Here is an 11,373-nt window from a genome sequence, read left to right as displayed (position 1 = left end):
GTTGTCGTGTTCTGGGCTCAAATGGCCCTTTACGGCACCTCCGATGCCTTGATGTGTCGGGTGTTCCCGACTACCTTCAAAGGACCGGCACGGGCATGGTTCAGCCGATTACGCCTGTCCTTGGTCTCTTCCTTTGACTAGCTCGTGAGAGAGTTTGAGCAAAACTTCCTAGCTAACGTGCGACCCAGGCCTTCCATGGCCACCTTGCTCGCGTTATCCCAACGCGAAGACGAGCTACTCTCTAGTGCTTTCATTGAGATGTTTTGCTCGAGACAATACATCCCTAAAGGGGTGTACACATTGCGGTCGAGACAATACAACCCAAAATTTGCCCCGACCAGGACAAAGGAAACAATTACATCCCTCAGTTCGGGGGACCCTCCAAGCTATCGTCGAAAGGGACTTCATCTGGCATCCTGAAGCTCCAGTCCTCAAGAAGATCAGTGAAGGGATCCGGCTCCACCTCCAGGTCAGGATACTTCACCCGAACACGCGCAAGGGCGACGCGGTACTCGAACTCATAGGTCACTTGGCCCGACCTTACCAGACCAAGCTGGAACCCCATGGACTTCTTGTACTCAGAGATAGCCTTCTTCACTCTTTCGAGTGCCAGTCAGTGCTCCTCAGCCAAGGCCTCTTCCGTCACCCGGGATGCGGAACGCACAGCTTTGATGTTTCGTGAAAGAGAGAGTAGCTTGTTGTCCAGAGCCCGAACCCGCCCTCGACACTCCTTCGGTTGATGCTAGGAGTCGACCAGTTCGGCCTTCAGTCACTCGACCTCGGCCTTTGATTCCGCAGCACACTGCTTGGCCGCTGCCACAGCCGTTGGGCCAGGCCCACCTTTCAGCTCCTCGATCTCTTGACGAAGGCTCAAGTTCACCTCGCCCATGCGCTCGATCACCCGACTAATGTCGTAATCGCGGTCGATCAACGCCATAGTGTAATGTTGTCCCTACAAGATGATCGACTTCAGTGCTTGTTCACCTAAAAAAATCTCACCCAAAAGAGGGACTTGGCCGCCCGATCCATCAGCACCATGGAGGGTGAACAGTATAGCTGCTTCGTTAGCGTCGGATACATCACCCCCCGCGAGAACTCTTGAGCCGCCGACCCATCAGACTATATCCTACTCTCAGCTTTGAAAGTGGGTCATGGTGCTCTAAGGAGCCTCGGGCTCCTCCTCCATGAGGACAACCATGCTAAGGGCCTGGAAAGGCTCCCCTTTGGAACGAGCACGGATGCGGCACAAGTCCCTCATCGACTTCGGGCGAGTTGTAGACCTCTCCGAAGGGCCTTCACCAGGAGAGCCGACACGCCCCCTCTCCCGCGCCTGCGCCGAGCCCTCACCCTGGAGGCCTCCACCCGACTCACCCATCCCCAGCATCGCCTTTTCGCGATTCGCCACACTTTTCAGAACCTTCTAGGTGCCGACCTTGGCTTTCTTCTTCGGTCGATCCGCCTCCGGATCACCGGGTGACTTCGACCCACGTGCCAGCATCCCCTTTCTTAAAGGAATCCTGGAATCGGATCCTTTGCGCTCTCGCGTTGGTTGCATCACGACCACAGAACGGGGCATCCCCTTCAGAATCTAGAGGTTCACCATCTTTGCAAAATAAAGGCATGATTAGTGAGGCGTCAGGAAAAGAGAAAAGAAAGAAAGCACCCCGGGCATGAATTTGATCGTACCCCTAGTAGTTGGACTTAGCCCCTCATCAACCAACCACTCCTCGGTCATCCCCTTGATGGCTCGAGAAGAGGACAGAATCTCCCTCAGTCGCTCCATGCGCTCGGCCTCTTCATGCGAAAGAAAAGGAGGAATGTTGTTGATCGCTCGGGGGGGTCCACCTAACATAAAATTCCCACCCTCGACTGCAACTCACAAAGAAGTATCGGGCCTTCCACCCCTTGTTGTTGGAGGGAGCCCCACTAATCCTAAACCCACTTTGGACTGTTAGATAATACCCGCCCCGCCCCTTGCACAGGCGAAAGCAGGCCAAGAAGAGAGTTCGGGTCAATTCGATCCCTGCCCCCCGACATTCCCTGAGGAAAACCACCATATAGCACCAAGAGTTTGATGCCATCTGGGATGAGAAAATCCCCCACCAGCGGAGGCATTCTCGGATGACTAGGTGCAGTGGGAAACGCAATCCCACCTCCAAAGCATCCATGGTCAGCCCGAATCTATTGGGAAACAGGTCATAAGGGTGCTGACCCGGACGCGGAGCATGAAGCTCATAATCCTTCAGGATACTGTAACAATCCTGGATCGGACCTAACAAGTTCTCGGGCATCGTCGAGTCCACATCATGCCATGACCTAATCACCTGCAGGGTCACAAAAGCCTTTGAATCCACCGAGGACGAGCCACCCGACGAAGAACTAATCATTTCTACCCTACAACTACCGGAGCCCGAGCTGTTGATCTCGGAAACTGATCGACTAGAAGAGGGGGGAGAAGAAGATGAAGACGTCCCGACCTCAAAACAACGAGTAGCAAGCCGAGTCGTAAGCAGGGAAAGCAGCAGCAGAGCAATGCCACACCCTTCCACAGTCAGGGGTTTATAAAGAAGAAACTTGCCACCCCCAAGCTGACGTTTGGGCTCCCCGAGGAAAGAGATGATCGCAGCACTTAAAACCCACCATAACTCCCAAATTCTCTAGTCTTGAAGCTACCGCCAGAAGCCGCTCGTGACAGAAAATCTCTCACTAGAAGCAGCTCATGACGGGAAGTTTCCCGCCAGGACCTGCATTGCCCCGCTCGACACGAGCACTCGGACACACGTGTACACTACCACACGTGCCCGAGTTGTCAGTCCCAAATTTGAGCCTGAGTTTAGTCGCTCGACCAACAAGTTCAATCTTTGCCCGAGTCGCACAACTCGGTCCCTCGACCAATGACTCGTCAATCTCAAACCCGAGCCCGAGTTTAGCCGCTCGACCAACAAGTTCAATCTTCACCCGAATCGCGCAGTTCGATCCCCCGATCAGCGACTCGTTAGTCCCAAACCTAAGCAAGAGATCAGTCGCTCGGCCAACAGGTCCAATCTTTGCTTGAGTCGCACAGCTCGGTCCCTCGACTAGTGACTCGTCGATCCCAAACTTGAGCCCGAGATCAGTTGCTCGGCCAATGGGTTTAATCTTTGCCCGACTCACGCAGCTCAGTCCCCCGACCAATGACTCGTCGGTCCCGAACCTGAGCTCGAGCTCAGTCGCTTGGCCAACAGGTTCAATCCCTCCCCAAGACACGAAGCACGACCCGCCAAGTAGTCCCGCGATAAACCAACCCGACTACCCCTCACGAGCAACCAATCCACACACGACACTCCTACGAGCTAGACGCACCCCTCGCCCTCTTACAAGGACCCATGGCACGCCTCGAGGGGGGGAGGGAGAAGTGATAAGGCATATTTTGAGCCCCAGCCACGTCACAACCAACGCCACATCATGCCCCCGCCAACTTATCACGAGGAGTATTTCTACGCGCCAAGATAGGATCTGTACCAAGGCACCTCTCGGTACATCTTGTCCTGGAAAGCTCGAGACTGCGTCGCACGACGTCGTTCAGTGCATTCTAGGACAGCGGCCACACGAAGGTACCATCTCGCCACTCGGGGAACGACCACGGGATCAAACCCGCATACAGTTAATCCTCGCATAGTAGTATAAAAGCCTCTGACTGACATCTGGCCAGAGGAGGCGAAAAAGAGGAAACCAATTACTAACTTAATCATCGAGGGGCCAAAGTCGGGAACCCTCGATGAGGGCCTTCTGTGCAGGAGCGCGACCAGCCCCGGAAGTGTGACCGCCCCGACCGAGAGACGCCCTCCCCAAGGATGACGCTAGTGTCTCGACAAAGAGGTGCTTTCCCTCAGACAATGTCCGCATCCCGACTCGCGAGCGTGATCAACCTCAGCACCTCCCCCAACCGATCGTGAACTTCCGACATTGACCCATGAACCATGCCGTGCTGCACTGGTCACGGTACACTCGTTCATCAACAGTATGCAAACATTTGTTAGTCTCAGGCAGAAGTATCGTGCTTTTTTAGGTTAGTTGAAGTATGCAAAATCTTGCAATTACTTGCATGCCAAAGGAAACAAAGTGATTTCAACTTTAGAAACAACGAAAGAAATGTCGATGTGCAGAAAACAAAATTTACTATCAGCATAAAAATAACATTGGTTACCAAAGAAAAAAACAGCTGCATATTTTATTTGCATGCAAAGAGAATTAAAAAAAATAAAAGAGAAGGTAATCAATAATTAGAAAGCTGTAAGAAAATTGTAAGCAAACTAACCACTCATTCTTATGGCTGAAGGTCAGTATAGAAAAAAAAAATTACAAATTCAAGAAAAGAAGTAGGTCAGTATGAAAAATCTTCACTCAATCTCTTTTCCTTTTCTTGCATCAAATTTCTGCCCAATTATGAAAAATTTTCGATCTCAGACTCTATTTGCACCAGATAAATCATCAGAACCATAACATGCTTCACTGTAAAACTTTTCAATACATATCCACCCACCTCAAGAAATAAACTTCTGATGACTAAAAACCAACGCAGATGTTCCATGTAGATTGACCAAAACCCACAATCTTCATGATTCATGTATGAAAAATAAGAAAAGAAACACTATCGTAAGCTACATGTTTAATATAGGACTGTATAAAGCTGATAATTCATTGCAAATGATTTTTCATAGCCAATGTCCTTTGTTTATCATGCCTTATTCATTTCCAAGCCACAAATTATTATTCCGAAACTTTAGCTCAGAAGACATGTTCGAGCTGATAGTCAGTCGAGCAAACAGAGACCCGCCGCTGAATAGGGGTCCTACAAGAAGGACAATCTTTCATACCCTTCTTCTCATGAAGCTCATTGCATTTTGTGCAAACAACTTGGTGAGCACAGGGAAGGAAGACAACCGACATCTCCTCTGATAGGCACATAACACATTCGCGTTCACGCTGTAGGTCTTCAGATGCCAAGTCCTGAGTATCCATGATCTTGGCCAATACATACGAGTCGTTACTTCTCTTTCCATCTGAAAGGCGGGATGCATAACTTTTATCTGTTCCCCACCTCAGTGTAGCAATATTTGACGAGTGTGTGACTAGTCGTAACTGTGCAATCTGCTGTTCAAGTCTACGGATATCATTTTTACATCTTTGCAAAACATTTTCTGCTTCCAATTTTAATGCATTTTCCTGTGATTTTGCAGAAGTCTCAAGCTGTTCCCGTTCTTTTCTTTCAGCATTGGCTTCTGTGAGTGTATCATCCTTCAGCTTCTCTTCTTGTCTCCACCTAGCCTGCAGGTTTTTCACGAGGCAGAACTAAGGAGAAATTCTTTGATCAAGTATTGCATAAAAAATACACAGCTTCTTAGTCAAACCAACACTAATGGTTAGAGCTAGTAAAAAGATACTGATAATTTAAGGAGAAAAATACTGAATTTTCAAAAAAAATCCAGTGAATTATATACAAACCCCATGAAGAATGAAAAAAATGAAGGTTATTAGATTCCTTTTCAAAATCTAAAAGTTTATTCTCAATATCTATAAACGTTTTAATAGCCTGTTCATGAAGCTGCAAATTACTTACTTTTCAGCGGAACTTTCCAAGAAAATTGACAAATTAATGTAGGTTAAGATCAAATCCAAACTGGAAAACAAAAAGATTATTCACCATATATAAGGCCCAAAAGCTAGGAAACAAGATTTAAAAAGCTTCTTAGGGCAAATTGGATGCTAAAGTGAACAGATTGAGAAGGATGATGTCAACTTTCAAACATATGGGGCATTTACATAAATTATCCAAATGATATTTGTATAATGTGGGCCTAGCCACAGTGACTTTAGCTTCCAACCATCTGCGTTCAGTTGCATAGATCTTTTCCCACCATTGAATTCTATTGAGAATGATGCACTATCCAAATTGAGATCCGTCAAATCTCTTTTCAATCTTTTTCTTAAGTTTTCATTTCTTTTTTTCTTCTCCCTCTCTTCACACATTTAATCCTGATTGTAATAATCTGCAATTCCTGTCAAGATGTAAACCTCTGTGCTTGTATTTCAGCATGCAACTCAATGACGAAATGTAGCTTAAGTGACACCAATTACAAGTCCTAATATTCTCTCAGTTATCACACCTTTCTCACTGCTCATTCCGACCATTGCCATTCCTCTAATTATCCACCCAACTACAGCTACCTGACTTCATGGTTTGGCAGTCTTGCCAACCACCAAATACCTGCACCTCTTTCAACCATGATCCCTCCTGCCATCCATCCCCAACAAAATCATTTGTAAGCTCTAATTGCAAGCAAACATATTAAATAGTTGCACTTTACAATTGCAAGTGCAAGAAAACCAGATGTTTCTGTAGCATATCCAAATACACGTTTCTAATTATAATGCACTTGTGATTGCCACTGAAACAAATTCTGGGAAATCAGACAGCCCTTTGGACAATAGCTAATTGTGGAAGTCGTATGACCAATTTGTACGGCAAGAGAACAGCTTAAACCATCATCAATAAGATGAATAAAGATAATTCATAGCCTCACTGTGATCAACAACACTTTATTTGCAAGTTATTAATCTCATAGCATGTGGTTGTTGACATCTTAATTTGATAACTTCTATTTATGTTGCTTGGCCTGGATATCAGTTCATATTTTATCTTATCCTTTGCAGGTGACAGCCTCTTTTGCAAAAAGAGAAACACTTACAAAATCTTTTACATTTGATGATATGGACTAAAACCTTAAACTATGTGTCTTAAGGGAACTGATTATACAGTACAATTACTGTTCAGGCAACTTTCTCTAATGCATTGCATGCACTTCCCCACTTGAAAATTTGAATGATACACTATCGAAAGAGATTTACCTCTGATTGATCTCTAAGCTTCTTGACTTGTTCAAGTTGCTGCTGCAGCTGAGACAGTTGATGCTTTTCAGTTGCAAGCTCCTCCTGAAACAGGACTTGCTGTTTTTCCCATGACTGGAACATTTTAACAGTCTTCATCTCTCTTCTTGAAACTTCTTGACAATTGGCTGCTGATTCTGCAGCACGTAATTTTGCAGCTTCCATTCCCAACCTTAGCTGAGTGTTCTCAAATTCAAGCCTGTGGGCAGCAGCGTTAGCCCTTTCAACCTGGGCACTTGCCTTTGATATTGCAAGTTCCATCTCAGCAAGCTTTTTCCTGGTATTTTCTTCCAAAGTTTGCCTCTCCTTTTCGAGACGAGCCACTTCTTCTTTTTCCTGTCTCAACGTTTGCAGCTCAGCCTTCTCCTTGCTCAGCCTTCGGGCAGCCTGCATCACTTTTTGCTGAGCCCAGTCAGTCCAGTCTTGCAACTGCGCCTGGAGTTCATGCATTAGGGGAACTAATACAAGCAACTTCTCATCCTTCTTGTCCTCTGGGACCCAATCTCTGCACATAATATCAGAATGGATTGGGCTATTATTGCTATAATTTGCAGCATTAACGTTAGGTTCCTGCTTAAGACTAACACCAGCATTGCTCTCAGAAGGTAGTGACAAAGAAAGTTCAGTATTTGTACTAGATGCTGGTAACTGACTGCTAATTTCTTTTGAGATGCATGATGGACTAGATGAGTGTCCATCACTAAAAGAAAGGTTAAGGTTAGCATCTGCTGTTGATTTGTTGATTCCTGCAGCTTTCCCAATCTTTAATGAGGAGCTCTTCAAACTTATGCTCGCAGAATCCGATACTGGATTGCATTTCCTATTTAAAATTAGGCTACTAAGCCCACTCTGTTTACATGCTCTTGAAGCTGCTTTAGAACCCAAGGACCGATAGCTCTTCTCAAAGTGAACTGACTTTTGTCGGAGGACAAATTCTCTTTTAGAACTACCTACATGGACCTTTCTACTGCCAACAGGCTTCTCTTCCTGTGAAGATCGAGAAACAACAATAGAAGATTCCTGAGCATGATTATATGACGAAATCAAGCTTTCCTTCACAGGTTTAGGTTTTGGGCCCATGCCATCCTCATTTGATGCAGAGAACCTTCCACAAGGTAGGCTCGGGATCCCTACCACTTTTGCAGTGTTGGATTTCTGCATGTTCTCAGGACAAGATATGATGCGATTCAACTTCTCAGGCCCTTGAACATTTGTTTCGGTGTTTATTGAAGGGGAGGTGTTATTAGAGACTGACCCTGATTCCAACTGGGAACCAGTAGAAGTGTCCAAGTATTCATCATATATGACTGTGTTTGACAAATTGCTATCCATCGCACAAGCATGGGAGACATTTGCATCGAACATCAGCAAGTGCCACATTGCATCACCTGTACTAAAGAAAGGACTGACATCCCTAAGCACACTTATCATATCGGCCAACACACTTTTCTCCAACTTCTTCAGATCCTCAGCAACATTCTCCCTACGAGAAGAATCCACCTCTTGCCCACTCCTCAGGAAAACCAATGCATTGTCCACAACATTAGAAACTGTATCCTTATAACCATAACAGAGCCCTGAGCTCAACACAGCATTTGTGGCAATTTCCTCGGTGTACCCATGCGAAGTGATCATCTTAATCGCGGTCCTAAAGACCATATCCAAATTACTCAACAAGATCTCCTCGAGCTGGGACTCAGTGAGGCAACTCCAATCGACATCCTGGAATTCATCCAACTCCAGCCCCTCTTTGTGCCCAAACATATGAGTCCTACACACATCACAGATGCCTGCATGGTTGTGTTCGGGGATGGGAATCTCAGTACTTTTCTCCGTTGGGAACAACTCGTAGTCCGGCAACTCCATATGCAATGCATCAGCGACCGTATTCGGGTCTGCCAGAGGCGGATCAGCTCGGAACTTCCTCTTGTTCCTGCTACTTGCTTCCTGGATCGGAATAGATGAGTTCAGAGGGCTACTGGCACTAGTAAGTACTGTGGCCATCTCGACTATGAATTCCTCCTCGATGAATCCTTGCTTATCACTAATGAATGCAGAGACAAATTACGGAATGAGAAGAGGGGAATCATGTAATTAAAATTATAAGTGGAATAAATGGAGAAATATGGTTCGTGGGGATCAAACCTTATCGATTTGGGGGAAAATGAATACAATCTTATTTTTCCTGCATCAAAGAGATTCAATTTAGTCATAAGGTCAAGAAGGAAAACCTAAAAAAGATAAAACTCTCATCAATTGAACAAAACGGTACCAGACAAAGAAGAAACGAATTAAAGACACCAAATTCCCTAAAAGAGAACAAACGAAGATGAGATCCATAGCATGCATGCAAGAAATTGAAGAGCACTGCAATGGATCAAAGGGTTGCCGTGATTGATCATAGAGGGTAGATCGAAAGGGGTGAAAGTTATTAGGGAGGAGAGCTAATGGGGATCCTGGCTAGAGAATGGGGTTCAGAGAGATCGATCGGCACCCACCCGATTGGAGCTGACGGCGAGTGGATCAATCGCAGGGTTGATCAGAGATCACGCGATGGATTTGGCGGCGGGGAAGGGCGAGTAGGAGCTCTCTCTTTCTGCTGCTGCTGCTGCTGCTTTGTGGTAGAAAGGAGTAACACCTTCCTTTTTTTTATTAATCTTTTTATTATATTATACGCATACATCACGACGAATTTTCCTCTAAATATTAAAATTCTCCACACATTTATTATTGTTAACCTGCATTTATGTAAATCATATTTAATATTAATTTATTTTATCAAATAATTTTTAAAATATAAAATACTTGATTTTTCTATTTTTAATATCATAATGTTTTTTAAGAGATATTGACAAAAAAAAATTAACTTTCTTTTCTCAAGGGTAAGCGATGAAAGTTTTAAAAATTATTAGACAGAATTTTAAGACCTGTCTTTAGTTTATGGGTTTGGTAAATCCAAGCAGGCTTTAAATTTCAAAACCATAATCTAATTTTGTAGCATTACTATACCAATGTTGTAGTAAATTCATCAGAGTACATTCAAATCCCAAACTCTACGGGGTGGATTGTTAGCATAAAATATGTAATATATTATATTAAATACGAAAATAATTTTTTATATCAGGGTTAAAATTAAATAAAATTAGATCTGATTTTACGATGCGTAGTCATCTGAAAAAGAGATCTCTATTTGTTCTACAAAAGTAGCATCTTTAGATTCAATATTATGTCAATTTGTAAAGAGAACCGGATCATTCTCCTCTTTTTCTATCCTTTCATAGGACTGTAGGGAAATCTGGGACCGATATCACATGTGCAACGGAAAAACATAAAAATAAAATCCTCAAATTTCTCATTAATGTGTTCGGCGTCGTGCGAAGAATGGTGCGCAAAATTCACAAAACTTAAAACTGCATATATTAAAGATTGTGTTACCTAGGGAGATTGTATATCCCTAAATCTTTACAAATCTCTAAGAGAATGTGAAGAAGGTCAAGCGTCCTCTTCTTTAGTGGTGATCCACATAGTAAAGTTACGACGATACTTCTCAAGTCTCTTGCCCTGCTATCTAAAGAGAAGAAGAGCAGAAGAACAGGAGAAGGCAACCCAAAGAAGCTTTAGCCTATGAACCATTTGTTCTCTCCTATTTATAGAAGTCTCTTGTCAGCTTAACCCTAATGGATCATGCCCTATTGGGTATTGGATCTCCATCCAACTATCTAAGCCTCTTATATTAGTGGATCTCTATTCAATAATCTATCAGCTTTTATTGGATTTCATCAATAAGATCTAATAATTCAGGGGCTTATTGGATATCCAATAAGATAGTGGCTCCGATAGATATCTCATATCCGAATGTCTACTCATCACAATGCCTACTATATGTGTGTGACCCTCTAGGCCCAATATCAAGTTGGCCATGAGTCATACCTGTCAAAACTCCTTCTGGCTTAGTGAATTATTATCTCCATAATAATTCACTTGACTTATCGTCTGTGGATGTACTAGGCTATTATGTCGTAGTCCCTAGAAGATACATGAGAATTTAATTCATTTGATATGTCTGTCTTTAGTTAATGTATACCTATAGTCTCTAATCCATCTAATATCCTAGAGACTATATATCGGGCATGGTATTGTCAGACCCATACGATTTATGCTTGAGTCTTGCTCTAATCGGATTCTCCCGGAGAACTTTTTCTCTCTCAATCTGAATGACCATAGCTAGGGATTTGTTTGAGCAAGAACACATGAGATATTCCTCTCATAACACCGAGAGTGGATGATGTTGAATCTCAAATTTTGATGATGAAATTAATCGGTGTGTTTGTCATCTAATATGCATTTAAGTGACGTAGGACTAGCTTCGATCAGAAAAGGTAAATTGATTAAAGCAAGAGGAATCAGATGTTGGGCCGGAGCAAACATGTCAAAAGATTAGACGTC

The 11,373-nt window shown here is 44.0% G+C and overlaps 1 protein-coding gene across 2 annotated transcripts in view; it reads right to left on the bottom strand.

The window, feature by feature from the left end:
• Positions 1-4,654: 4,654 nt before the first annotated feature.
• Positions 4,655-11,373, bottom strand: part of LOC135605257 (putative E3 ubiquitin-protein ligase RF298) — a 34,837-nt gene continuing 28,118 nt past the window's right edge. Inside the window, exons 1-4 of one of the 2 annotated variants that reach the window (XM_065095133.1) lie at positions 9,426-9,576; positions 9,073-9,112; positions 6,889-8,971; positions 4,655-5,307 (exon numbers count right to left, since the gene is read on the bottom strand). In XM_065095133.1, the coding sequence (XP_064951205.1) occupies positions 4,768-5,307; positions 6,889-8,931 (2,583 nt within the window). In that variant the 5' untranslated portion in view covers positions 8,932-8,971; positions 9,073-9,112; positions 9,426-9,576 and the 3' untranslated portion in view covers positions 4,655-4,767. Of the gene's footprint in view, positions 5,308-6,888; positions 8,972-9,072; positions 9,113-9,425; positions 9,577-11,373 lie in introns of those variants that run through there. The other variant, XM_065095134.1, reaches the window with a different exon arrangement.

The sequence above is a fragment of the Musa acuminata genome, chromosome BXJ2-2 (assembly GCF_036884655.1).
Source record: "Musa acuminata AAA Group cultivar baxijiao chromosome BXJ2-2, Cavendish_Baxijiao_AAA, whole genome shotgun sequence".
Lineage (NCBI taxonomy): Eukaryota > Viridiplantae > Streptophyta > Magnoliopsida > Zingiberales > Musaceae > Musa > Musa acuminata.
Note: the sequence above shows the minus strand (reverse complement) of the source record. Positions and strands in the feature narration are given on the sequence as shown.